Source organism: Callithrix jacchus, chromosome 10 (genome assembly GCF_049354715.1).
Source record: "Callithrix jacchus isolate 240 chromosome 10, calJac240_pri, whole genome shotgun sequence".
Taxonomy (NCBI): Eukaryota; Metazoa; Chordata; class Mammalia; order Primates; family Cebidae; genus Callithrix; species Callithrix jacchus.
In genome coordinates, this window is record NC_133511.1 from 75,928,295 (window position 1) to 75,953,924 (window position 25,630).

General features: G+C 35.6%; 1 protein-coding gene across 4 annotated transcripts in view; it reads right to left on the reverse strand.

Moving 5' to 3' along the window:
• Window positions 1-25,630, reverse strand: part of SBF2 (SET binding factor 2) — a 495,691-nt gene that overhangs the window by 268,068 nt on the left and 201,993 nt on the right. For 2 of the 4 annotated variants that reach the window (XM_002755039.7, XM_017977899.4), the window contains exon 3: window positions 5,012-5,149. The exons of the other annotated variants lie outside the window; for them this stretch is intronic. In XM_002755039.7, coding sequence (XP_002755085.1) covers window positions 5,012-5,149 — 138 coding nt within the window. The remainder of the gene's footprint in view (window positions 1-5,011; window positions 5,150-25,630) is intronic. 4 annotated transcript variants of the gene reach the window in all.

Consider the following 25,630-nt stretch of genomic DNA (forward strand, 5'->3'; position numbering starts at 1 on the left):
TTACCACCTAGAGATGAATTTATAAATCCCTTTTTATTACTCCATTTTTCAGGTAATTCCTTAGTTGCTTGGAATTAACTGTATGATATTACATTTAAATTTTTTTGTTTTCTCAAATAGCTCATCAACTGTTTAAATAATATTTGTTGAAATACACACATTCCATTGATTTATAAAGCTTCTATTGTCAGACACTGATTTCCTATACCCAATAGGGTTTGCTTCTGGACTGTCGTTTCTGTTCCCATAACTGTTTTTATCCTTGACCTTAATTCTTGAACCAATAACACACTGATATAGTTTTTGCAGCTTTGTAGTATATGTTTTATTATTTGGTCCTTGGAGACAGAATCAAGCACTTCAACTTGGCATTGTATGTCCCTAGGTAAGCCTCATCTGTAAAATGGAAATGCTAAAATCTACCAAATGGTGTTGTGTGAAAGTAAACTATGTGTGAGTTAAATAAAATAGAATAAAATAAAGTGTAAAACTTTTAGCACAGTACCCAGAACATATGACAACTTCAATTTATCATAAGCACTAAATCTTGTTTCCTTTTCACAAGCTTTTTGTTTGAATTGTCCTTTTTTCTTTCCCGTATTCTAGGTGTTAGCTGTTATTAAAAAGTCCACTGAGTCTTTTAAACTCTGCATAATTTATTCCAGTTGCCCAGTCTGCAATTATTATCTGTTTCACTGAGTGGTACTTAGCATAGGGTACTTTGGAATGTTTTTGTACTTAACTCTTGGTTTTGCTTCTTAGGCTAGATTTGAAGCCCTCTGAGATGTGAGAAAGATTATTTTATGCCTTCTATGTCTCTCCCACTTTATTCCTTATTTCTCGAAATTACAAAATTAATTCCCTCTCTTTCTTTGATGACAATTTGCTGACAAACCAAATATCCTCACTGAGAACTGCATAATTATCACTGATTCAGAGACAAGTATATAAACATATGCAATATTTTAAAAAGATACAGAATTTTAAATTTTAGATATTTAAAATTTTATATTTTTAAAATCATATTTTAAAATAAAGTATGATTACTCTTTAGATATGTCATAAAAGCCAATGTAAATCTATCAGACTTTACTGATTACTTAAAAAAATTTAGGATCACGTTACCTAGTTGAGTAATATTGGGAACATATTATCAAAAGTTTAATGCCAAAGTTTTGCTTATGATTACTGACAGTGTTACTGTATCTTGGAAAGATAACAGAGCCAACATTTTTTAAGTTGCACAATCATATTTTGGATGGTGTATGTCCCTAAGTTCCCCGTCTTTAGGCTTCCAAATAATGTGTCATAGTATATTTAGTATGAAGTAATTCATACCAAACAAGAATTAAAAGATCTATTTTGAACTGATGATATGATCCAAAAAGAGAATAAAAACACATTTGTAAAAGGACGTAAACAGTTCATGCCAAAAAAGAGAACAACCTTACCGATGACTGGAAAAGAAACATCTTCTGGGTTCTATTTTTGTTTTTTAATTCTGCTTCATTGTTTGTCCCTCTTTTGAACCAAGCCCAAAAGACATTAACTTGTGTTTCCAGAAAAGTGGTCTTACAATTCTGACTAGTACTTAAGTAAAAGTATATAGAATCTAGCATTCTTGCAACCTATCTACATTTTCAGAATCTTGGAAAAAACTCATATGAAACAGACTGTAATCTTTTATAAGGTGATCATAAAAAATAAATGATGACTTCTGGGTCCACTTAAAATGACAAGTGAGAAAATATCCGACTTAAAGAGAGAAATAACTTCTTGAAATACAAATTCAAACTAGACAAGAACCCAGATCTCAGTTTCTAATATTATTCCCTACTCAAAGGAGCCAAGGCTCCTTGAAGAAATGGCTGATTTCAAGGCAGAGGTCAGGAAGGACTAAAATGATCCTGGATCAACTTATTAGGATGGAAAGTTAAAAAGTACTTTTTAAAAAAGAAAATCCGAAAAGAATACAGGAATCTAATCTGTCTGAGTGGTGCACACTGGTCAAATATGGGATAATTTGTGCATTAAAATGATAAAAAAGCATTAATGATTTATATATTATTGAAAAAAAATCCTGAATCTATGAGTCTGTAGTTAAAAAAGATAGGAAGGAAGAATTCTCACTTATAGTAAAAGGTCGACTGCTGACTGCTAAAAATAGAGGGAGAGTGGGGTTGACATGTTTTGTTATCAGAATCAAAATTGGTATAGGAAAAATCATTAATAAATGCTGACATCTGGGGAACAGGACTGATGGACAGTAGGATTTTGCACAGTCTTAGAGTGTCTTCCAGTAGACTGATTATTAGTTGCAAACACAAAAATAATGACTATAAAGTAGAGAAATCCGACAATCATCTGACCATGTTATCAAAATTAACACAATCAGTGAGGAACAGATAGACATTGTATACTTCCAGATGTGTACTCTTAGAAGGACATCCTTAGAAGGAACACAGTTAATATTCGAACTGTTGATGCAGAGCCTGAAACTAACAACGAGAGACACTGCAAAACAGAAAATAAGAAACATTCTATTAAAAATGGGGTGAGAAGTTAAAATGTCAACCTTATAGACAAAGAAAGGCTGAACAACTATTGCAGATGAAAAGAGACAAAAGAGAAATGACAATTAAATACAATGTATGTTAGTATGTACTGGATCCTGTACTGGAAGAAAAAAGGGAGGGGTGTACTATAAAGTACATTATTAGGTCAAATGATAAAACTGGAATGTAGATAGAAGGTTTTATTATATTGACATTAAATTTCCTGAGGTTGACAAGTGTACTGTTTTATGTACTGTTCATATACCTCTGAAACATATACTAGAGAATTTAGGGTAAGGGGAAATGATACATGCAACTTTCTTTCATATGGTTCAGAAAAATAAACCCTGTGTGTGTGTATGGGGGAGAGGGGAGCGGGAGGAAAAAAGGGAGAAAGGAAGGGAAGGAAAGAAAGACCTCAAAATAAATCAATAGGGCAAAATATTAACAATAGGTGAATATTAGTAAAGGCTATATACATGTTTGCACTACTGCAACTTTTCTATAAGCTTAAAATTATTTCTAAATTAAAAGTTTGAAAAATACCCAAGAATTTCTAGAACCTCTTTATAAACACCTGCTATTAATATAACGTCAATATATTGCCTTTCTGTCAGTTTGTCTAGAAGAAGAGGGGTGGGTAGTGAAGAAAAGAGGGAGAATTTAAATAATTATAGTTTCATCAGATAATTCAAGGGAGTTATGAAGCAATACCCATAAGAATGTGTAAATAACAGAAAATGCTGAATTCTCAGCATTAACTTAAATGCTAAAGACCAACAGAAAAATGAAAAGCTAAGTAAAAGATAGTGGTGCTTAGACTAGAGAACCTCTCTACCTGATTCAGATTGAATTGACCAAAATGAGAATCTGATTAGCTATTTGGTGGCAACATACATATAAACAGAGGAGAGGAGACTAAGTCAGAGACTTAAAGATTTCTGTCTTCATTGATAACATACAGCAATCTCGAATTTCAAATACAAGCAGTAGGCTATGTTAGTCTGATAGTCTTTTTTTCATTTTGTTTTAATCATATACTTGATGTTTGGGAATAGATCAAGATAGTCTTTAAGCATTTCACATCAAATATTCCTTAGCCTGATTCCATAATCAAAATTCCAGGCTTTGATATGGCTTTCTACTAAGATCCAATGACAGGAAGACAATGTGCTGATAATGCATATTTTGTTCTACATGCATTATCAGCACTTTTAACATTTCCTGTAAATTAGTAACCTAGCATGTTGGTTTTAATACACCAGTCTAACAAACTTGAATAATGAGTCTTCATCGTGAAAGGTAATTTGTCTCCTCTTGTACTGAAAAAAAATTTCTGCATCCAGAAAATTCAGATCTTAGAGTTTAATAAAAATAATCAAAACTAACAAATGCTCCTTTGTTAGGTCATTTCAGAAAACAAGCCAATCTTTTCCCCCCAGTAGTGAAACTGTATACGTAGCAGAAACTACAGCAGATTATGCAAACTGGCTTACTTAATATCCTCCAAACCCCTTTATAGTTTCCTTCTTATATTATAGAGCCTGGGAAGAAAAATCACCAACACAAACACCAACACCAACAACAAAAAACTACACTTTTTGGGGCAAGATGGGCTCTGTATGTAATCTTACTTCTACCAAATAAACAACTCATGTGAAACTTAAAAGCAGAAGTCAGCAGTGTGAATATCTGCAGAATGGATAGTCTAGCACAACTGTGGTGAAGGTTATAATGTCTGATATATATCCAGCACCATAAGTGCTATTTGTAAAAGGTGGAAGGAATATGTTTTCTATGTGAATAGCGCCAACCTGGGCTGTTCCTAGAACCCAGAATTGGTTCCCTGATTGTGTACCTCACCCCTAAAATTTCATAAATTGCCCAATACTCTGTTATGACTCCTTTTCTGCTTAGAGAAATACATCCAGTAGTGTGACACTAAGAACTTCAACCAATAGCCTGAAAGAGCAATTATTTTATATGTCTTCATAGTTCTAGCTTATAAATTTCTGCCTGATCATGTTGATAATACTACCACTAAGAAGAATGAGTTAACATTTGGGGGCTTAAACAGTAATGTCAAGCATTGTAATAATGACTTGCAAACACTGTGAGTAAATGTTCCACATTCTATGAAAGACCTCCCAGGAGAAGGGCTGGCAAGGAAAATCACAGGTTCACCAAGAGAAAAAATTAATATTCTTAATAAACCAATTCAAGAATACCCTTTTTTAGAAATACTCAGATTATGATCAATGTCTTGAAAAAGGACAATTAAACCTGGAAAGTAATTTAAACATGCTGCTCTCCTCTCCAACCTTAAACATAAAAATTTCCTCATGCTTCTTAAGCCAGTGCATAAAACTGAAACTTGCAGTTTTAACAAAAATATGGCATATGAAAACATTCCTAAATGTTGTACCTTTGTACTTTAGCTAGAAAGGTTTTCATACCTGAAGATTGATCTCTGCCTCATAGAAGGTTAGGCATGAGCAGTAATGTCGATCTGAGTCAATATCTGTCAGGACAACCACAAAGAATGTTGGCTGCTTCCTCTCTCTGGACAGCTGCCACCCACCAGGCTGACAAAACTAAATGAAACAGAAAAAAAACAAAACTGTAACATTTAAAAATAATAAAAATTCATTATTAATCTCTGAGAAATGTTAAATGTTTGCCCATTTAAAAAAATTTCTACCTGATGTATGTCTCTAAAGCCAACATTTAAAAAAAGTTAATATACAGATTCATAATGTTGAAAACTTTCACCAATGTGCATATATATTTTATTAAGACAGCCTAGATTTCCCACAGATGCCACTGTGGGGTACCATTTTCGAGATCTAGTTTGGCATATGTAGGAACACCGTATCAAAATGAAGACTTACCCCTAACTATGAGAACAAATCATGGAATAAATTAGAAATCAAGTGTAAAATATGTATCACTGAGGGAAAACAGAATTATTTTAAAATTTCAATATGAATCTAAGGGTCTTCAATTCATTACAAAAAAAGAGAGATATCTTGTTCAGCAAGACAGACCACATTCCTATCCATAAAACATAGTTTAACAAATTTAAAGAAGAAAAATCATACAACGTCTGCTGTTAGAGCACAATAGAAAAACTAAAAATCAATAACAGAAAGATAGCTGCAAATCCAACAATACCAATACTTTTTTTTTTTTTTTTTTTTTTTTTTTGAGATAGGGTCTTGTTCTGTCACCCAGGCTGGAGGGCAGTGGCATGATCACAGCTTACCTTAACCTCAACCTCCTGGGCTCAAGGGATTCTCTCATCTTAGCCTTCTGAGTAGCTGGACTACAGGCACCTCCTAGCATATCTGCCTAATATTTTTTAAATTTTTTGTAGAGAAAGGGTCTTTCCATGATGTTCAGGCTGGTCTCGAACTCCTGGGCTCAAGCAATTCTCTTGCCTCAGCCTCCCACAGTGCCAAGATTATGGGCATGAGCTACTGCACCCAGCCAAACAACACTTTTTAAATAACACGAGTCAAAAGATGAAAACGCAATAGAAATTTAAAAGATATTTTGAGCTAACTGAAAATGAAAATCCAATATCAGAATTTGTGGGATGTGGTGGGAAAGCAGTGCTTATAGAAAAATTTGCATCGTTTAATGCACATATTACAAGAGAATAAAGATCTAAAGTCAGTAATCTAGGCTTTGACCTTTGGAAACCAGAAAAGAGCAAATTACATCTAGAGTAAGCAGATAAAGAAAATAAGTTAGAATTGAAATCAGTGATACTGAAAACAGAAAATTGGAAGAGAAAAATCAATAAAATAAAAAGCTGCTTCTTTGAAAAGCTCAGTAAGCCTCTAGCCAGTTTAATTAAGAAAAAGAAAGGTACAAATTACTAACATATAAAATGAGAGGGGACATCAGTACAGATTGTTCTGAGGGGGAGACGTGCAAAGGGAGAAGAAAAGGCACACACACAATAGATACCTTTAAGGGTAAACAAGCTTTATTCCATGTAAATGGCAATGTAGATATAATAAGCAAATTGATAAAACAAGCAAATGATATAATAAGCAAACTGCAATGGGAAGGGGAGAAGGGAAAATAGATACATATATATTTACACTCACCAGACTAAGGAGGATTCACCACCAAACTGGCAAGCAAGAGCTTGGGCTCCAAAGTTGGATACTGCACTCACCAGACTATAGAGGATTCACCACCAGACTGTGAAGCAACAGCCTGGGCTCCAGAGTCAGCCACTCATCCGTGCACAGACAAGGAGAGGTCTCATGAAGCTTTGGTGTAGTCTGGGACCCTAGTTCTTTTTGTAACGACTTGTTTGGTATGAGGTCCAGTCACGAGGGCCCTTTGTGACTGAGCTCAAGAAACACAAAAAGGTCAACTTGTTTTTGCAATTGTTCATTGCTTTTATTTTTTATTTTTTTATTCCTTTTTTGAGACAAGTCTTGCTCTGTTGCCCTGGCTGGAGTACAGTAGCGCGATCTTGGCTCACTGCAAACCCTTACCTCCTGGGTTCAAGTGATTCTCCTGCCTCAGCCTCCTGAGTAGCTGGGATTACTGGTGTCCATCACCACACCCAGCTAATTTTTGTATTTTTAGTAGAGATGGAGTTTCACAATGTTGATCAGGCTGCTCTTGAACTCCTAACCTCTCAAGTGATCTGCCTGCCTGGGCCTCCCAAAGTGTTTGTATTACAGGCTCAAGCCACCAGGCCCGGCCTATTGTTTTTCAATAACTAAGGAATAGGAATAGATTGAAATAAAGATTTCTCCGAAACTGTACTGGATGATGCCTCAAAGGGCTCACATAACCTGTTCCAAGATTTGGTGACCATTGTTTGTGCCCATGTTCAATTGAGTTCAAATTTAATATTTAACATTTCCTCCACACAGATCCCATGAACTTTTAAAAGGTAATCAATGTATTTTATGGACAACTTTATACCTACAGCTTTGATAATGTAGATGAAATGTACCAATTTCTTGAAAGACATAATCTGCAAAAACTCACATAAATGAACAATCCGAATAGTTCCATGTTGTTACAGAAACTGAACCAATAATTAATGACTTTCCAAAACAGAAAGCACCAAGCCCAGATGGATTCACTGGTGAATTCTTTTAAACGTTTGAGGAAGAAGTCACAGTTAGCCCTCTGTATCTGTGGGTTCTACATCTGTGGATTCAACCAACCATGAATCAAAAATATATATTAAAAGAAAGAAAAATAACAATACAACAATCAAAACGGTATATATAAAAATCCAGTATAGTAGCTATTTACATAACATTGTCTTAGGTATAAGTAATCTAGAGATGATTTAAAATATACAGGAGGATAAGCATGAGTTATATGCATATACCATACTATTTAATATAAGACATTTGAGCATCCTCAGATTTTGGTATGTGTCAGGGGATCCTGGAATCAATCCCCTGCAGATACCAAAGGACAACTGTATACCAATTATCTGCAACCTCTTTCAAAAAACAGAAGCAAAGGGAATACTTTCTCATTCTATGATGCCATCACTACACTAATACCAAAACCAGACAAACACATTAACAGAAATAAAAAACTGACCAATATTCACTCATAAGCATACAAGCAAAAATATTCCACAAAATATCATTGAGTTGAATTCAACAATGTATAAAAAGAACATCATGACCAAGTGGAATTCATCCAAGGCAGGCAAGGCTGGTTAACCATTCAAAAACCAATTAAAGCCTGTATCAATAGGCTAAAGAAGAATACTCATTTGGTCATACCAATAGATGTAGAGAATGCATTTGACACAATCCAACACCTACTGATGACAAGCAGTCTCAGTAAACTAGAAGTAGAGAGAAACTTCCTCAACTTCAAAAAGAATGTCTTTAAAAAAGAAAAAAATCTCCCATGGCTTATATCATACTTAAAGATGAAAAACTCAGAGCTTTCCAAGTATGATCAGGGGAATAAAGTAAGGATGCCCCTCTCACTACTGCTTCTCAGTATTATCCTAGAAGTCCTAGTTAATGCAATAAAATGAAAAGGAAATAAAAGTATTCATATCGGGAGGAAAGAAACAAAATTGTTTTTGTTCACAGACACATGATTATGTACACAGAAAATCTGAAAGAAAGGACAAAAAAAGGCCAGGTATGGTGGCTCATGCCTGTAATCCCAGTACTTTGGGAGGTCGAGGTGGGTGGATCATGAGGTCAAGAGAGCCAGACCATCCTGGCCACCATGGTAAAACCCCATCTCTACTAAAAATACAAAAATTAGCTGGGCACGGTGGCATGCGCCTGTAGTTCCAGCTACTCCAGAGGCTGAGGCAGGAGAATTGCTTGAATCCAGGAGGTGGAGGTTGCAGTGAGCCAAGATCGTGCCACTGCACTCCAGCCTGGCACCTGGTAACAGAGCAAGACTCTGTCTCAAAAAAAAAAAAAAAAAAAAAAAAAAGAAAGGCCAAAACAAAAAAAACCCAACACTCCTGGAACTAATAAGAAATTAAAGGAAAGCTCCAGGATACAAAGTTAATATACAAAACTCAATCACTTCTCCTATATGCCAGCAATAAACAAGTGGAATCTGAGGCAAAAACATAAAACCATTTACATCAGCACGCCACTAAATGAATTAATTAGGTATACATTGAATAAAATATGCAAAAGATCTTTATGAGGAAAACTATAAAACTCTGATGAAAGAAATCAAAGAACTAAATAAATGAAGAGAGATTCCATGTTCATAGATAGGAAGACTCAATACTGACAGATTGTCAGTTTGTCCCACTTTGACCCACAGATTCAATGTAATTCCAATCAAAATCCCAGCAAGTTATTTTATGGATATTAACCAGATGATCCTAAAGTTTATAAAGAGAGGCAAAAGATCCAAGATTACCAACACAATATTGAAGGAGAAAAATAGTTGGAGGACTGAAACTAACAAACTTTGAGACTTACCAGGAAGCTATAGTAAACAGGACAGTGTGATACTGGCAAAAGAATAGTCAAAGAGATCAATGAAACAGAATAAAGAGCCCAGAAGTAGACTCACATAAATACATTCAACTGACCTTACATACACATGCAAAGTGCTCAGAGGAGCCCCTGGCATATAATCCAAATGATGTAAATGTTAGTTCTTATGATCATTACCTGCTTTGATTCAACCCATATTAATATCACCATCTCTTTGACATTTTCCTCTTTTGTACAGCCTTTTTCCAAAACTGGCTTCTCCTTTCACTGTCTCACTGCCCACCTTGTATGAGTCTAGAGACATCAGAAAAGATCTACCTGATTTCCTACATTTGCAGAGGGATGTTAATCATGTTCAGTTTCTCTAGAGAAAGGCTTAACCATACCTTAATTAGCAAATCAGTAAAAATATTTCTAACACATATTTAATTTAAAATAGCACTTTATTCAAAATATTATTGATCACTTAAGAATCATTTATTCTATGAGGTCTTCTTTGAAATTTCCTAGCTTCTCTAGTCCTCTCAAACCAAAGAATCAGGCCAGGTTTTCCTCTATTATAATCCTAAACCATCTTTATTATGAATAACAACAGTAATAATAACTTATCCTTCTCTATATTCCCCTAGAACTTATCTATTAATACTAATCTGGTAGAGAAAAGTCTACATTATTGTCTTTAATTTTATATGTCCCTTGGTATCTGTGGGGGATTGACTCTAGGTCCCCTCACTAATATCAAAACGTACAGATGATAATCAAGTCCCACAGTCAGCCCTTAGGAACCTGTGGATATGAAAAGTTGGCCCTTGATATCCATATATTTTTCTCTCAATAACCCATCTATACTAAATTCCTTCTTGTAATGATGTGAGATGATTAATGCCTTCATGATGAGATGAAAGGTGAATGACATAAACACTGTGATGTAGCTATAGGCTACTATTGACCTTCTGATGGTAAATCAAGTAAGGTGGCTACTAAGTAACTAATGGGTGCATAGTGTATACAGTGTACATATGCTGGACAAAGGGATGATGCACACCCCAGGTGGGATGGTGTGAAATTTCATAATACTACTCAGATGGTGCACAATTTAAAACCAATGAGTTGTTTCTGGAATTTTCCATTTAATATTTTTAGACCTCAGTTTACCATGGGTAAATAACCACAGAAAGCAAAACTATGGATAAGCGGGGAACTACAGTAGATCTATTACTTAAATGAGCAGTCAGATATTTTGCTGCCTAAAGCTAAAAAAAAAATAACTATTAATGTGCCCACTTTCCTCAAATGCTTTACACATACAGGCAATATAAGAAAAATATAACAGAATCACAAAACATGTACATAGCATTATTTGACTAAATTTAATGATCTATTGAAGGTGAAATATTATAGAAGATTCTCAATATTTCCCAAGACCTTCATCTGCATCCATATTATAGATTACTGAGCCATGTTTTATTGTATATCCCTTAAATTAAAAAATGTGTCTCTTTTTTAAAAGCCTATAAGAAAATTCCCTCTTCTAACAGAAAATAATAAACACATGACATCCAGAAAAATAACATGAGAGTTTAGGTAGTAAGACCGCTTTGGTTACTTAAATAGCCTCATAAATATGTTAGTTTACACTATAAGGGGAATTCTGTGATTTAAAAAAGTATTAACCTTAAAAGTTTTGGGAAATTCCAAGGAACAATTTTCAGATCCAATAGACTTCTTCAAAACTCAGCTTAATGTAACCACAACTCAAATAATATAGTGATTAATGATTGACCTGGTCAGATTTTCTAAATTTTACTATATTTTTGACAAAGATAGTTAACTAGACACTAGTTACATATGAGATCCTCTATTTCACACACACATGACATTCAATACACTGTGCATTTAAAATACTATTAAAATCATACTTTATAGAAAGTTTTGAATTCTATATTCCCAAATAAAATACACTAACATAGAAATAGAAAAAAAGCAATAATTCACACAATTGAGCTTACAAAAATGTCTTCTCAAAGGATGAAAAGAAATGACCCTAACCTGCAGTTAAATGTCTCTTTTTCAAATTCACTGTATCATAAGATTATGAAATAATAGATTTTGGAGCATCAGAATACGAGCCCACATTTTAACGAGAAGTACTCCTCACAGAATTTGGATTTGAAATGTCATAATGCTAGATGGTTTAGTCATTTCCATTCGTAACTAAAAATGTGTTGAAGAAATAAACAATGAGGATGTGGACATTACAATTCTTGAACCTGGGTTTAAGTCACACTTCTGACAGGAATGTGAGAAAATGTTTAGACAGCTGGAAATAGAGTAGTCACTAAAAGATAGTAAGCAGAATGATAAGCATTAAACAAACAGGATAAAAATCAGAATTTTTCACTCCCCAGTGTCTTTATAGGCAAACAGGAAAAATAAAAAAAGCTATCACAGGTGCAAAACCCAAAATGTTTAGAATTGACTGTCATAACAGACTGACCCAACACTGTGCCCTCCTTTTTTCAAGTTACTGAGAAAACACATATATTTGTAGTAACAAAACATATCACATAGGCTGACAAATACTATTTTCACACATGCATGAGCGTATGAGCAATGATGTATGTTTTCGACAACTCCCTTCTACCTTGACCTCATCATTTCACACATGCCATGCCCATCAAAATTTTATAACATATCTGGGAACAGGCAATGGGGAAATCCTTTTCAGGATGTTATTCTGTCTTGGTTCCTCTCTAGTTTTCTTTAGGAACTTGGTATACTTCAAGGTTGCAAAGTTGGAATTGTCAGACGTTGCTAAATTCCATATGCTAATGCATTACAAACACCCACTTTGTTTACTTGCTTGTTTGTTCAATTGCTCACATGTATGAAGTAGATAATTTGCAAATAGGCCACCCATCTGAAGATAGAAGGTACATGCTAATGTAATAATCCCAACAGTTTGCAAGATACTTTATATATAACTATATCTCACAGGAGTTATTTTACAAACAATAAAACCAAGACTATTGGACATTAAGGTCATAAAGAGTTTGTGACACTGGCAGGATGTGAATTCAAGTCTCTCCATCTCTACAAACCATGTTCTTTTACTTCTAAATTATCTTCATAAATCACCTTATGCATATTATTTTATGCTAATATAAATACATGGCAGAAAAACTTAAGAAGTAAAATGAAAGTGAAATAAATTTTGTAACATGTAACATTTCCTAGCAACCAGAAGGGGGTGTGTGTGTGTGTGTGTGTGTGTGTGTGTGTGTATGCAAAAGGGGACATATCGTATATATAGTTATGAATCCTGTTTTTCTCCACTTCCTACAACATGTATTTTTCCTAGGTATTTATATATTTTTAACATATTTATTTTTAATAACTGAATATTATACTGTCATGTAGATATACATAAAATACCATAACTTAACCGATTCCCTATTGTTGGTTAAGATGTTTTTATATTTTATAATTAATGCTGAAATAAGCATAGTATTATATAAATATTTCCAGACATGTTTTTTTTATTTTCTCAGGGAAATAGAACTAGTTTTGTACAGCATGTACAAGTTGAGCACAAAAATGTTTAATTACCCTTGAATTCCTTTTTAAAGGCTAAGCAACCCCAAAGTTGTTTTGTTTTTGCTGATACATTTCTAAAGAGGATAGAAAAGAAGTGATAACAAAGAACTGGTTTTATAAACTATATTCTCACTAAAGAAGGACTCATTTGTGAATAAAGAGAAGCCTTAGGCGACTGAAGCCTGTGCCAAGCCAGGCCAGGGCTTTGTGTGCCCTGTACATTATACAGATATTATTCAAAAGTTTGAAAAAAATCCAGCGTGGTGGCTCATGCCTGTAATCCTGGATCACTTGAGCCCATGAGTAAGAGGCTCCAATGAACGGAGATCGCACCACTACACTTTGGCCTTGGTGATGGAGTGAGACCTTGTCTTGAAAAAAAAAAAATTAGCCAAACCTAGTGGCATGCACCTGTAGTCCCAACTACTCAGGATGCTGAGGTAGGAGGATTAATTGAGCCCACGGGGTTGAGGCTACAGAGAGCTGTGATCATGCCACTACACAAGCCTGAGTGACAGAGCAAGATTCTGTCTTTCTACCAAAAAAAAAGTTCAGAGAAAACATAGTGGGCATAAGACTTTGGTAGAGAAGTCAATGTTAGAGTTTGTGAAATGTCAAACATAACGTTTTACAGAATAATGCATGTCACATATGCGCCCAATTTTAATAAGTAGCTTTTGATAGAGTATATATTTAAAAGGGACTATTGAACATTATTTGCTTAAAACGGAAACTTAACTGAAATGGGTCACCTATATTGCTTTTGGTAAAAATATATCCAGATAGTTGATCTGCACATGTACCCCAGAACCTAAAGTACAATTTAAAAAAAAAATATATATATATATCCAGATAATTTATTACTACTATGCAACATTTGCATTGTCCTCATCACTATAATAAATTTTTCACTGTGTGTAAGATAATATGATTGTCTGCCTAAAGAATACCTACAAACTGACTAAACACTGTTTGAATTAGTAAGAGTTTAATTTGGAAGGCAGAAATACAAACATACACAAATCAAAAGTTTTCTTTGACATCAGCAATAAGCAATTAGGAAAAAGATCCTGTTCATAATTTTAATATGTTCTCAAAGACACAGGATAAGCTAACCTAACTTCTAAGTTTTGAATATTCTGGTATTATCAGTCTCACAAACAGATTAAGGCTTTAAATATAAAAGTTTCATAACTAAGACCCCAAAAATAAATGCAACAAAAACAAAAATAAATGAAGGGGGCCTAATTGAACTAAAAAAGCTTCTGCATTAGCAAAAGAGTGAGCAGAAAACTTACAAAATGGGAGAAAAATATTTTTAAACTATGGATATGACAAAGACTAATATCCACAATCTATAAGAAACTTAACACAAATCAACAAGAAGAAAACAAATAATCATATTAAAAAGTGGGCAAATGACATGAACAGATATTTTTTGAAAGAAGATATACAAATGGCCATCTAACATAAAAAATGCTCAACATTACTAATCATCAGGGAAATGCAAACTAAAACCACAATGAGATACCACCTTATCCCAATCAGAATGCCCATTATTTTTGTTTGTTTGTTTGTTTTTGAGATGGAGTCTTGCTCTGTCACCCAGGCTGGAGTGTAGTGGCAAGATCTCAGCTCACTCCAAGCTCTACCTGCCAGTTTCAAGAGATTCTCCTGCCTCAGCCTCCTGGGTAGCTGGGACTACAGGCATGCACCACATGCCTGGCTAATTTTTGTATTTTTAGTAGAGACATGGTTTTGCCATGTTGGCAAGGCTGGTCTCAAACTCCTGACCTCAGTTGATCCACCCAACCTGGGCCTCCCCAAGTGCTGGGATTACAGGCAATGAGCCACCACACCTGGCCAGAATGGCTATAATTAAAAAATCAAAAAACAAAATATGTTCACACGAATGTGGTGAAAAGGGAACACGTACATGCTGCTGCTGCTGGGAATGTAAATTAGAATAGCCTCTACAGAAAACAGTGAAGAGATTTCTCTAAGAACTAAAAGTAGATCTACCATTTGATCCAGCAATCCCAAGATTGGGTATCTTACCAAAAGGAAAATAGTTCATTATATGAAAAAGACACCTGCATGAATTATGTTTATCACAGCCCAATTCACATTAGCAAAGATAAAGAATCAACCTAAGATCCCACCAATAGATGAGTGAATAAAGAACATGTGATACACACACATACACATAAATACACATACCATGGAATACTACTAACTCATAAAAAAAGAAAAAAATAATGTCTTCTGCAGCAACTTGGATGAAACTGGAGATTATTACCATAAGGGAAACGACTCAGGAATGGAAGAGCAAATACTGCATTTTTTACTTTTAACTTAGAGCTAAACTATGAGTATGCAAGGGCATACAGTGGTATAAATGGACAATTGAGTCCCAGAAGTGGGGATCTGGGGAAAATAGGTGGGATAAGAAATGAAAAATCACCTATTGGGTAAATATTACACTATTTGCATAATGGGTATACTAAAATCCCAGACTCCACCATGATACAATCTATCCATGTAACCAAAAACCACTTATATCCCACTAAGGCTATTGAAATAAATAAAATAAAAAAATAAAAAATGAAGTAAATACAAAAATTTCAAGAAGGAAATTAAAGAGAAAAATAAACATTTAAAATAGTTTTGAACATTTAGGTTCTGAAAAAACAGAACTAAAAAAAAAAAAAACCTGTAAACTAATTATAAGTTTAAAATAATTCTAAGATGAAGACCACAAAAGAAAAGTTTTTGTGCCAATACCATGCTGTTTTGGTCGCTGTAGGCGTATAGTATAGTCTGAAGTCAGGTAATGTGATTTCTCCAGCTTTGCTCTTTCTGCTGAGGTCTGCCTTGGCTCTTCAGGCTCTTTTTTCATTCTATATACATTTAAAAATAATTTTTTCTAACCTTGTGAAGAATGTTGTTGGTAGTTTGATAGGAACAGCATTGAATCTATAAATTGCTTTGGGCAGTGTAGCCATTTTAATGATATTGATTCTTCCTATACATAAGCATGGGATGTTTTTTTCCACTTGTTTGTGTCTTCTCTGATTTCTTTGAGCAGTGTTTTGTAATTCTTATTGTAGAGATTTTTCACCTAACTGGTTACCTGTATTCCTAGGTATATTATTTTTGTGTGTGGCAGTTGTGAATCAGCTTGCCTTTCTAATTGGACTTTCAGTTTGGTGAGTTTTGTATAAGAATACTAGAAACTTTTGTACATTGATTTTGTATCCTGTACCTTTGCTCAAGTTGTTTATTAGCTGAAGTAGCAGTTCTAACAATACATGGCCACACTGCTGCTTTATGTGGGTGGCTGATCCTGTTTCTCATCACTGGTCAGGACCACCCAACCAGGGCTCTCAGCCCCCTTCCTGAGCTCTCCAGTCAACAGAGATCTGAATTTCCCCTCGGATGGTGCTCCAGAGGGAGGGGTGGGCCACCATCTTTGCTGTTTGGGTGACTTAACTGTTCCAGCCTTTGGCTTTGGAGTGTCTGAGGCAATCAGGGCTGAAGTGGACCCCAGCACAGCACAACTGCTCTACTAAAATGTGGCCAGAGTATTTTTTTAAGCAGTCCTAATCCCGTTTTTCCTTACTAGGTGGGACCTCCCAAAAATGGTCTCCAGTCAATTTTCTACAGGTGCTTTTGGGCTGACAACCGGTCTGTACATCCCTGGGACAAAGCTCCCAGAGGAAGAAACAGGCTGTCATCTTCACTGTTTTGCAGCCTTTGCTGGTGACACTTCCAGGTTCTGGAAAATCTGAGGTGACTGGAAACTGGAGCAGGCCCCAAGCATACTGTAGCAGCCCTACAGAAAAGTCACCAGACTGTTACATGGGTACCTGTTCCTATATCTCCTTACCAGGCAGGTCCTCTAGGCCTGGGCCTCCAGCAACCCCCTGCCAGAACTATCGAGCCAGTACCAACTCAGCAACTTCCTGGACACAGCCTCTCTGGCACTGCCTCTGCAATGTAACTGCCCTTGCCGCCCTTGGACTAATGAAGGAGCAAAGACCCTAAGTACCTTATCCACACCTCCAATAAATGGACAGGAGGCCAGTCTATCTCCCATGGGTCCCACAAACCCCCATATCTTGTCATCAGACAGGGAACGCCTGGCTTAGGTCCACAGAACAAACTCTCCATCCTGGGATGATTGTAATGAATGATTGCTGACCTGTATCTCTCTTTACTCCTGGAGCCTCCAGGAAGTAAAGCAAATGACCCTTGGCCTCAACCACTACTAGTATCTCTTCCTCTGCTGCCTCTAAGCTGTAGAAGAAACATAAACACAGAGATCACCCCAGAGTTCCAGTGGGCAGCCCAGGAGTACCAAGTCATAAACTATAGCCAGCATTCAAGTGGGAGAAGAACCCATATTTTCAAAGCACTGAGAGGGAACATGGCTACAACTGTGAGGAAACATGGGAAGCCACACAACAGAGCAAGAATCAACCAACTGACCAATAAGTGTAAGTGTCACTTGCTGGATCATACCCCAAAGCTTCAATACCAAAAATACCTGACTAACAGACCCCACTCTGAAACCAGAGACAAGAAGTCAGCTTCAAATAAAAAGCCTACACACAGCCTTGGCCCAGTGAAAACATCCAGAAAAGAAGTCTATTGAGTATACTCAATCTGCACTGCAATTAAAGGAACACCCACACACACCAGTGAGAAAGAACCAATGTGAGAAATTTGGTAACTCCAATGGTCAGAGTGTCATATGTCCTCAAAATGACTGCACCAGTTCTCCAACAAGAGTTCTTAACCAGGCCAAACTGGATCAAATGACAGGAACAGAATTCAGAATACTGACAGGAACAAAGATCATCAAGATTCAGAATGGAAAAACCCAATCCAAGGAAAATAAGAATCACAATAAAGTGATACAGGAGCTGAAGGACAAAATAGCTGGTATGAAAAAGAACCTAACAGGTCTGATAGAGCTGAATAACACAATACAAGAATTTGACAATGCAATCACAAGTATTAAGAGCAGATTAAATCAAACTGAGGAAAAAAAATCTCAGAACTTGAAGACTGGTTCTCTGAAATAAGACAGTCAGACAAAAATAAAGAAAAAAGAATAAAAAGGAACAAAACCTCCAAGAAGCATGAGATTATGTAAAGAGGCCAAATCTAAGAATCAGTGGCATCTCTGAAAGGGAAAGGGAGAAAGCAAACAACTTGGAAAACGTATTTCAGGATATTGTCCATGAAAACTTTTCCAACCTTGTTAGAGAAGCCAACCAATCAAATTAAGGAAATACAAAGAACTGCTGCAAGATTCTACATAAGATCATCCCCAAGACATATAATCATCAGATTTTTGAAATGATAGAAAGAATCTTAAGGCAGCTAGAGAGAAAGAGCAGGTCACCTATAAAGGGAACTCCATCAGGCTGACAGTAGACCACTCAGCTGAAACCCTACAAGCCAGAAGAGATTGGGGGCTAATATTCAACATTAATAAAGAAAAAAATCTTCAACTAAGAATTTCATATCCAGTCAAACTAAGCTTCCTATGTGATGGAGAAATAAGATCCTTTTCAGATAAGCAAATATTGAGGGACTCCATTACCATCAGACCCTGCCTTACAAGAGACCTTGAAAGGAACACTAAATATAGAAAGACTTCTGCTAGTTAATGCAAAAACACACTTAAACACACAGACCAGTGTCACTGTAAAGCAACCACACAAAAATGCCAACATAATAACCAGTTAACAGTACAATGACAGGATCAAATCCACACATACCAATATTAACCTTGAATGTAAACAGGCTAAATGACCTACTTAAAAAGCACAAAGTAGCAAGGTTCAGATAAAAAACAAGACTCAATGATATTCTGTCCTCAAAAGAACCATTTCACACATAATGATACTCATAAGCTAAAAATAAAAGGATAAAGAAAGATCTCCCAAACAAATAAAAAAAAGAAAAAAGCAGGGGTTGCAATACTAATTTGGGATATAACAGATTTCAAACAAAGATCAAAAAACACAGGAAATGGCAAGACATAATGATAAAGGGTTCAATTCAACAAGAAGACCTAACTATCCTACATTAAACAAGAAAATTAACCAAAATATTCAGGACCTAAACTCAGCATTGGCTCAAATAGACCTCATAGAGCTTTACAGAAGTTTCTACCACAAAACAACAGAATATACATTCTTCTCATCAGCACATGGCACATACTCTAAAATTGACCACATAATTGGACATAAAACAATCCTCAACAAATGTAAAAGAACCAACATACAGCAAACACACTAATGGACCACAGTGCAATAAAAATAGAAGTCAACATAATGAAAATCGCTCAAAACAAGACAATTATTTGGAAAATAAACAAGATGCTCCTGAATTATTTTGGGATAAATAATGAAATTAAGGCAGAAATGAAGTTCTTTTAAAAAAAAAAGCCAACAATGATAAACCATACCAGAATCTCTGGGACACAGCTAAGGCAGTGTTAAGAGAAGAATACATGGTATTAAAGCCCACATCAAAAAGTTAGAAATATCTCAAATTAGCAACCTAACTCACAAAATAAAAGAATCAGAGAAGCAAGAGCAAATCAACCCCAAAGCCAGAAGAAGACAAGAAATAACAGAAATCAGAGCTAAATGGAAGGAAATTGAGACACAAAAAGCCATTCAGATAAATAATCCAGGAATTGGCTTTTTGAAAAAACTAATAGACCACCAGCTAGACTAATTAAAAAGAAAGAGAGAAAACCCAAATAAACGTAATTAGAAATGGCAAAGGGAAGGTTACTACTGAAGCCACAGAAACAAAAATAACCATCAGAAAGCAATATGAACACCTCTATGCACACAAACTTGAAAACCTTGAAGAGATAAATAAATTTCTGGACACATATGCCCTCCCAAGACTAAGCCAGGAAGAAACTGAATCTCTAAACAGACCACTAACAAGCTCTGAAATTGAATCAGTAATAAATAGCCTACCAACCAAAGAAAAGCCCAGGAAGTGATGGATTCACAGTCGAATTCTACCAGTGTACAAAGAAGAGCTGATAATACTCTATAGAAACTATTCCCAAAAACTGAGGAGGAAGGACTTCTTCCTAACTCATTCTATGAGGCCAGCATCATCCTGATACTTAAACTTGGCAGGGACACACAGAAAAGGAAAACCTCAAGCCTATACCCTTGATGAACATCAGTACAAAAATCCTCAACAAAATACTTGCAAACTGAACCCAGCAGTACATCAAAAAGCTAATACACCATGACCAAGTAGGCTTCATCCTTGGGATGCAAAGCTGGTTCAACATATAAAAATCTCCAAATGTGATTCATCACATAAACAGTACTAAAGACAAAAACCACATAATTATAACATTAGATGCAGAAAGGGCTTCTGATAAAATTAAACATCCTTTCATGTTAAGAAATCTTAACAAATATGTATTGAAGGAACATACTTCAAAATGGTAAGAGCCATCTAAGACAAACCCACAGCCAACATTATACTGAATGGGCAAAACCTGGAAGCATTCTCCTTGAAAACTGGCAAAGACAAGGAAGCCCTCTCTCGCCACTTCTATTCAACACAGTATTGGAACTCTAGCAAGAGCAATCAGGCAAGAGAAAGAAAGAAAGGGCATCCAAAGAGGATGAGCGGAAGTCAAACTATCTCTGTTTGCAGATGACATGATTCTGTATCTAGAAAACCCCATAATCTCAGCCCCAAAAATCCTTCAGCTGATAAACAGCTTCAGTGATGTTGCAGGATACAAAATCAGTGTATAAAAACCACTAGCAGTCCTATACACCAACAACAATCAAACTGAGAGCCAAATCAGAAAGGCAACTCATTCACAATTCCGACACACAGAATAATAAAATATGTAGGAATACAACTAACCAGGAAGGTGAAAGATTTCTACAATGACAATTACAAAATACTGCTCAAAGAAATCAGAGAAGACCCAAACAAGTTGAAAAACATCCCAAGCTCATGTATAGAAGAATCACTATCATTAAAATGGCTACACTGCAGAAAGCAATTTACAGATTCAATGCTATTCCTATCAAACCACCAATAACATTCTTCACAGGACTAGAAAAAATTATTTTAAAATGTATATGGAACCAAAAAAGAGCCTGAATAGCCAAAGCAAATCTCAGCAAAAAGAGCCAAGCTGGAGGAATCATGTTTCCCAATTTCAAACTATACTACAAGACCACAGTCATCAAAAATAGCATGGTACTGGTACAAACACAGGCATAGAGACCAACAGAAGAGAACAGAAACAAGGCTACACATTCATGACCATTTGATCTTTGACAAAGCTGACAAAAACAAGCAATGGAGAAAATACTCCCTAACTGGTACTGGGATAACTGGCTAGCCATATGCAGAATACTGAAGCTGGACCCCTTCCTTACACCATATACAAAAATCAACTCAAGATAGATTAAAAACTTAAATGCAAAACCCAAAACTAAAAATCCTGGAAGACAATGTAGGTAATACCCTCCTGGATCTAGAAACACACACAGATTTCATAAGAAAGACATGAGAATCAAAAACTGACAAATGGTATCTAATTAAACTTAAGAGCTTCTGCACAGCAAAAGAAACTATCAACAGAGTAAACAGAAATCTACAGATTGGGAGAAAAATTTTTTCAAACTATGCATCTGACAAAGGTCTAATATCTAGAATGTATAAGGAACTTAAACAATTTATAAGGGAAAAACAAACACCTCATTAAAAAGTGGGCAAAGGACATGAATAGACCACTTTTTAAAAAAAGAAAAAGATGTAGCCAATAAGCATATGGGGAAAATCTCAATATCACTGATCATTGGAGAAATGCAAATCAAAACCACAATGAGATACCATTACACACCAGTCAGAACAGCTATATTAAAAATTCAAAAAATAACAGTGGTGAGGTTGCATAGAAAAGAGAACCCTTATACACTGTTGGTGGGAGTGCAAATTAGTTCAATCATTGTGGAAAGCAGTATGATGAGTCCTCAGAGAGCTAACAGGAGAACTACCATTCGAATCAGCAATCCCATTACTGGGTATATACTCAAAGGAATATAAAGCATTCTACCATAAAGGTAGAGACATGCATGTGAATGTTCACTGCAGCACTGTTCACAACAGCAAAGACATGGAATCAACCTAAATGCCCATCAATGACAGACTGGATAAAGAAAATGTGGTACATATACACATGGAATATTGTGCAGTCATAAAAGAGAATGAGATCATGTCTTTTGCAGGAACATGGATGGAACTGCAGGCTATCATTCTTAGCAAACTAATGCAGGAACAGAAAGGCAAATATTGCATGTTCTCACTTATAAGAATCTATGAACAAAAAGAAGGAAACAATAGACAGTGGAGTCTACTTGATGGGGGAGGGTAGAAGGAGGGAGAAGAACAGAAAAGATAACTATTGGGTACTGAGCTTAATACCTGGGTGATATAATAATATGCATGACAAACCCATGACACGTTTATCAATGTAACAAACCCTCACATGTACCCTCTAATCTAAAATAATTTTTTTAAAAGTTAGAAACAATATAAAAAGACTCAAACTTCTAAAGACAAAAACTATGTCTGAGATAAAAGACAAATCAAATGGTATTCACAACAGATTAGATGCTATGGAAGAAAAGATTAGTAAACTTTAGTTTACACCAATAAAAATAATCTAAAATGAAGCAGAGAGAGAGGAAAAAAAAAAAAAAAGAGCATAGGTGGGCTGTGAGAAAACTTCAAGTGGCCTAAAATATAATAGGAATTAAGGTGTCTTAATTTTTAATATTTGAAGAAATAATGGCAAAAACTAATACCAGATGAAAATATGACTCTACACAAAACAAGAATACCAGAAGGGGTAACTACATGGGTAAATGCATAAGATTTGTTTCTTATTATTAAATCCTTTAAAGATGATTGACCATATGAATAAAAGTAACATTGCAGTATGGGGTTTATAGCATATATAAAACTAAAATATATCAACAATAGCACAAAATTTGGGGAGGGAGAAATAAAAGAGTATTCCTGCTGTATGGTTCTTACACTACAGGAAAAGTGATACACTATCATGTGAAAATAGAATATAAAAGTTAAAGACTACATAAGTTAAACATGTATTGTGTAAGTCCAAAAGTAACCACTAAAATGAAAAAAACAGTAAGTTGCAACAGCAACTTACTGTTTAGATTAGTTGCAAAAAAGAACTAATCTAAAAGAAGGCTGAAAAATAAAGGGTAGAAAGGACCAACAGAATGAACAAGAAACAATAACATAATAGATTCAATACTTAACCTTAAGAATCATCATATTAAATAGTAGAGATTTTAAGACTGCACAAAAAAGCAAGATCCAACTACATGCTATGTACAAGAAACACTTTAAATACAAAAACTCAAAGAGGTTAAAAGAAAAAGGAGGGGAAACAGATAAACTATGCTAGCATTAAATAAATGAAAGCTAGAGTGGCTATATTAATATCAATGTAGATTTCAGAAAAAATTTTTTTAACAGGAATAAAGAAGACATTTTATGATATATGGGCCAGGTAATCAAGGGAATATAAAACCCTAAATATTTTTGTACATAATAAAGATCTTATAACTATATGAAACAAATGTGATAGAACAGCAAGAGGAAAGAGGCAAATATCCTCTATTTTAGTCAAAAATACTATCAATCGACTTGACCTATTTGATGCTTATAGAGTACTCCACATAGGAGCAGCAATATATATATATTGTGTATATATATATATGTATAAATTTTATTGCACTTTAGGTTCTGGGGTACATGTGCAGAACATGCAGGATGGTTGCATAGATACACACATGGCAATGTGGTTTGCTGCCTCCATTCCCCTGTCACCTATACCTGGCATTTCTCTGGATGTTATCCCTCCCCAACCTCCCTAACCCCTGCTGTCCCTCCCCTATCCCCTAACAACAGACCCCAGGGTGAGATGCTCCCCTTCCTCTGCCCATGTGTTCTCACTGTTCAACACCCACCTATGAGTGAGAATATGTGGTGTCTGATTTTCTGTTCTTGTGTCAGTTTGCTGAGAATGATGGTTTCCAGATTCATCCATGTCCCTACATAGAGCATGAACTCACCATTTTTCACGGCTGCATAGTATACCATGGTGTATATGTGCCACATTTTCCTTGTCCAGTCTATCATCGATGGGCATTTGGGTTGGTTCCAGGTCTTTGCTATTATAAACAGTGCCGCAGTGAACACACATGTGCATGTGACCTTATAATAGAACGAATTATAATCCTTTGTATACATACCCAGTAATGGGATTGCTGGGTCAAATGGAATTTCTATTTCTAGGTCCTTGAGGAATTGCCACACTGTCTTCCACAATGGTTGAACTAATTTACACTCTCACCAACAGTGTAAAACCTTTCCTATTTTTCCACATCCTCTCCAGCATCTATTATCTCCAGAAATTTTAATGATCATCATTCTAACTGGTGTGAGATGGTATCTCAATGTGGTTTTGATGTGCATTTCTCTAATGGCCAATGATGATGAGCATTTTTTCATATGCTTGTTGGCCTCATATATGTTTTCTTTTGAAAAGTGTCTGTTCATGTCCTTCACCCACTTTTGAATGGGTATGTTTGTTTTCTTGTAAATCTGCTTTAGTTCTTTGTCAGATGGGTAGATTGCAAAATTTTTTTTTCCCATTCTGTTGATTGCTGGTTCACATTAATGATTGTTTGTTTTGTTGTACAGAAGCTCTGGAGTTTAATTAGATCCCATTTGGCTATTTTGGCTTTTGTTGCCAATGCTTTTGGTGTTTTAGTCATGAAGTCCTATGTCCTGAACGGTTTTTGCCTAGGCTTTCTTCTAGGGTTTTTATGCTGTTAGGTCTTATGTTTAAGTCTTTAATCCATCTGGAGTTCATTTTAGTGTAAGGTGTCAGGAAGGGGTCCAATTTCTGCTTTCTGCACATGGCTACCTAGTTCTCCCAACACCATCTATTAAATAGGAAATCCTTTTCCCATTGCTTGTTTTTGTTAGGTTTGTCAAAGATCAAATGGTTGTAGATGTGTGGCATTGCCTCCGAGGCCTCTGTTCTGTTCCATTGGTCTATAGCTCTGTTTTTGTATCAGTACCATGCTGTTTTGATTACTGTAGCCTTGTAGCATAGTTTGAGGTCAGGTAGCTGATGCCTCCAGCTTTGTTCTTTTTGCTTAGGATTGTATTGGCTATGTGAGCTCTCTTTTGGTTCCATATGAAGTTAAAGGCGGTTTTTTCCAGTTCTGTGAAGAGGGGCATAGGTAGCTTGATGGGGACAGTGCTGAATCTATAAATTACTTTGGGCAGTATGGCCATTTTCACATTGATTCTTCCTAACCATGAGCATGGAATGCTTTTCTATCTGTTTGTGTCCTCTCTTATTTT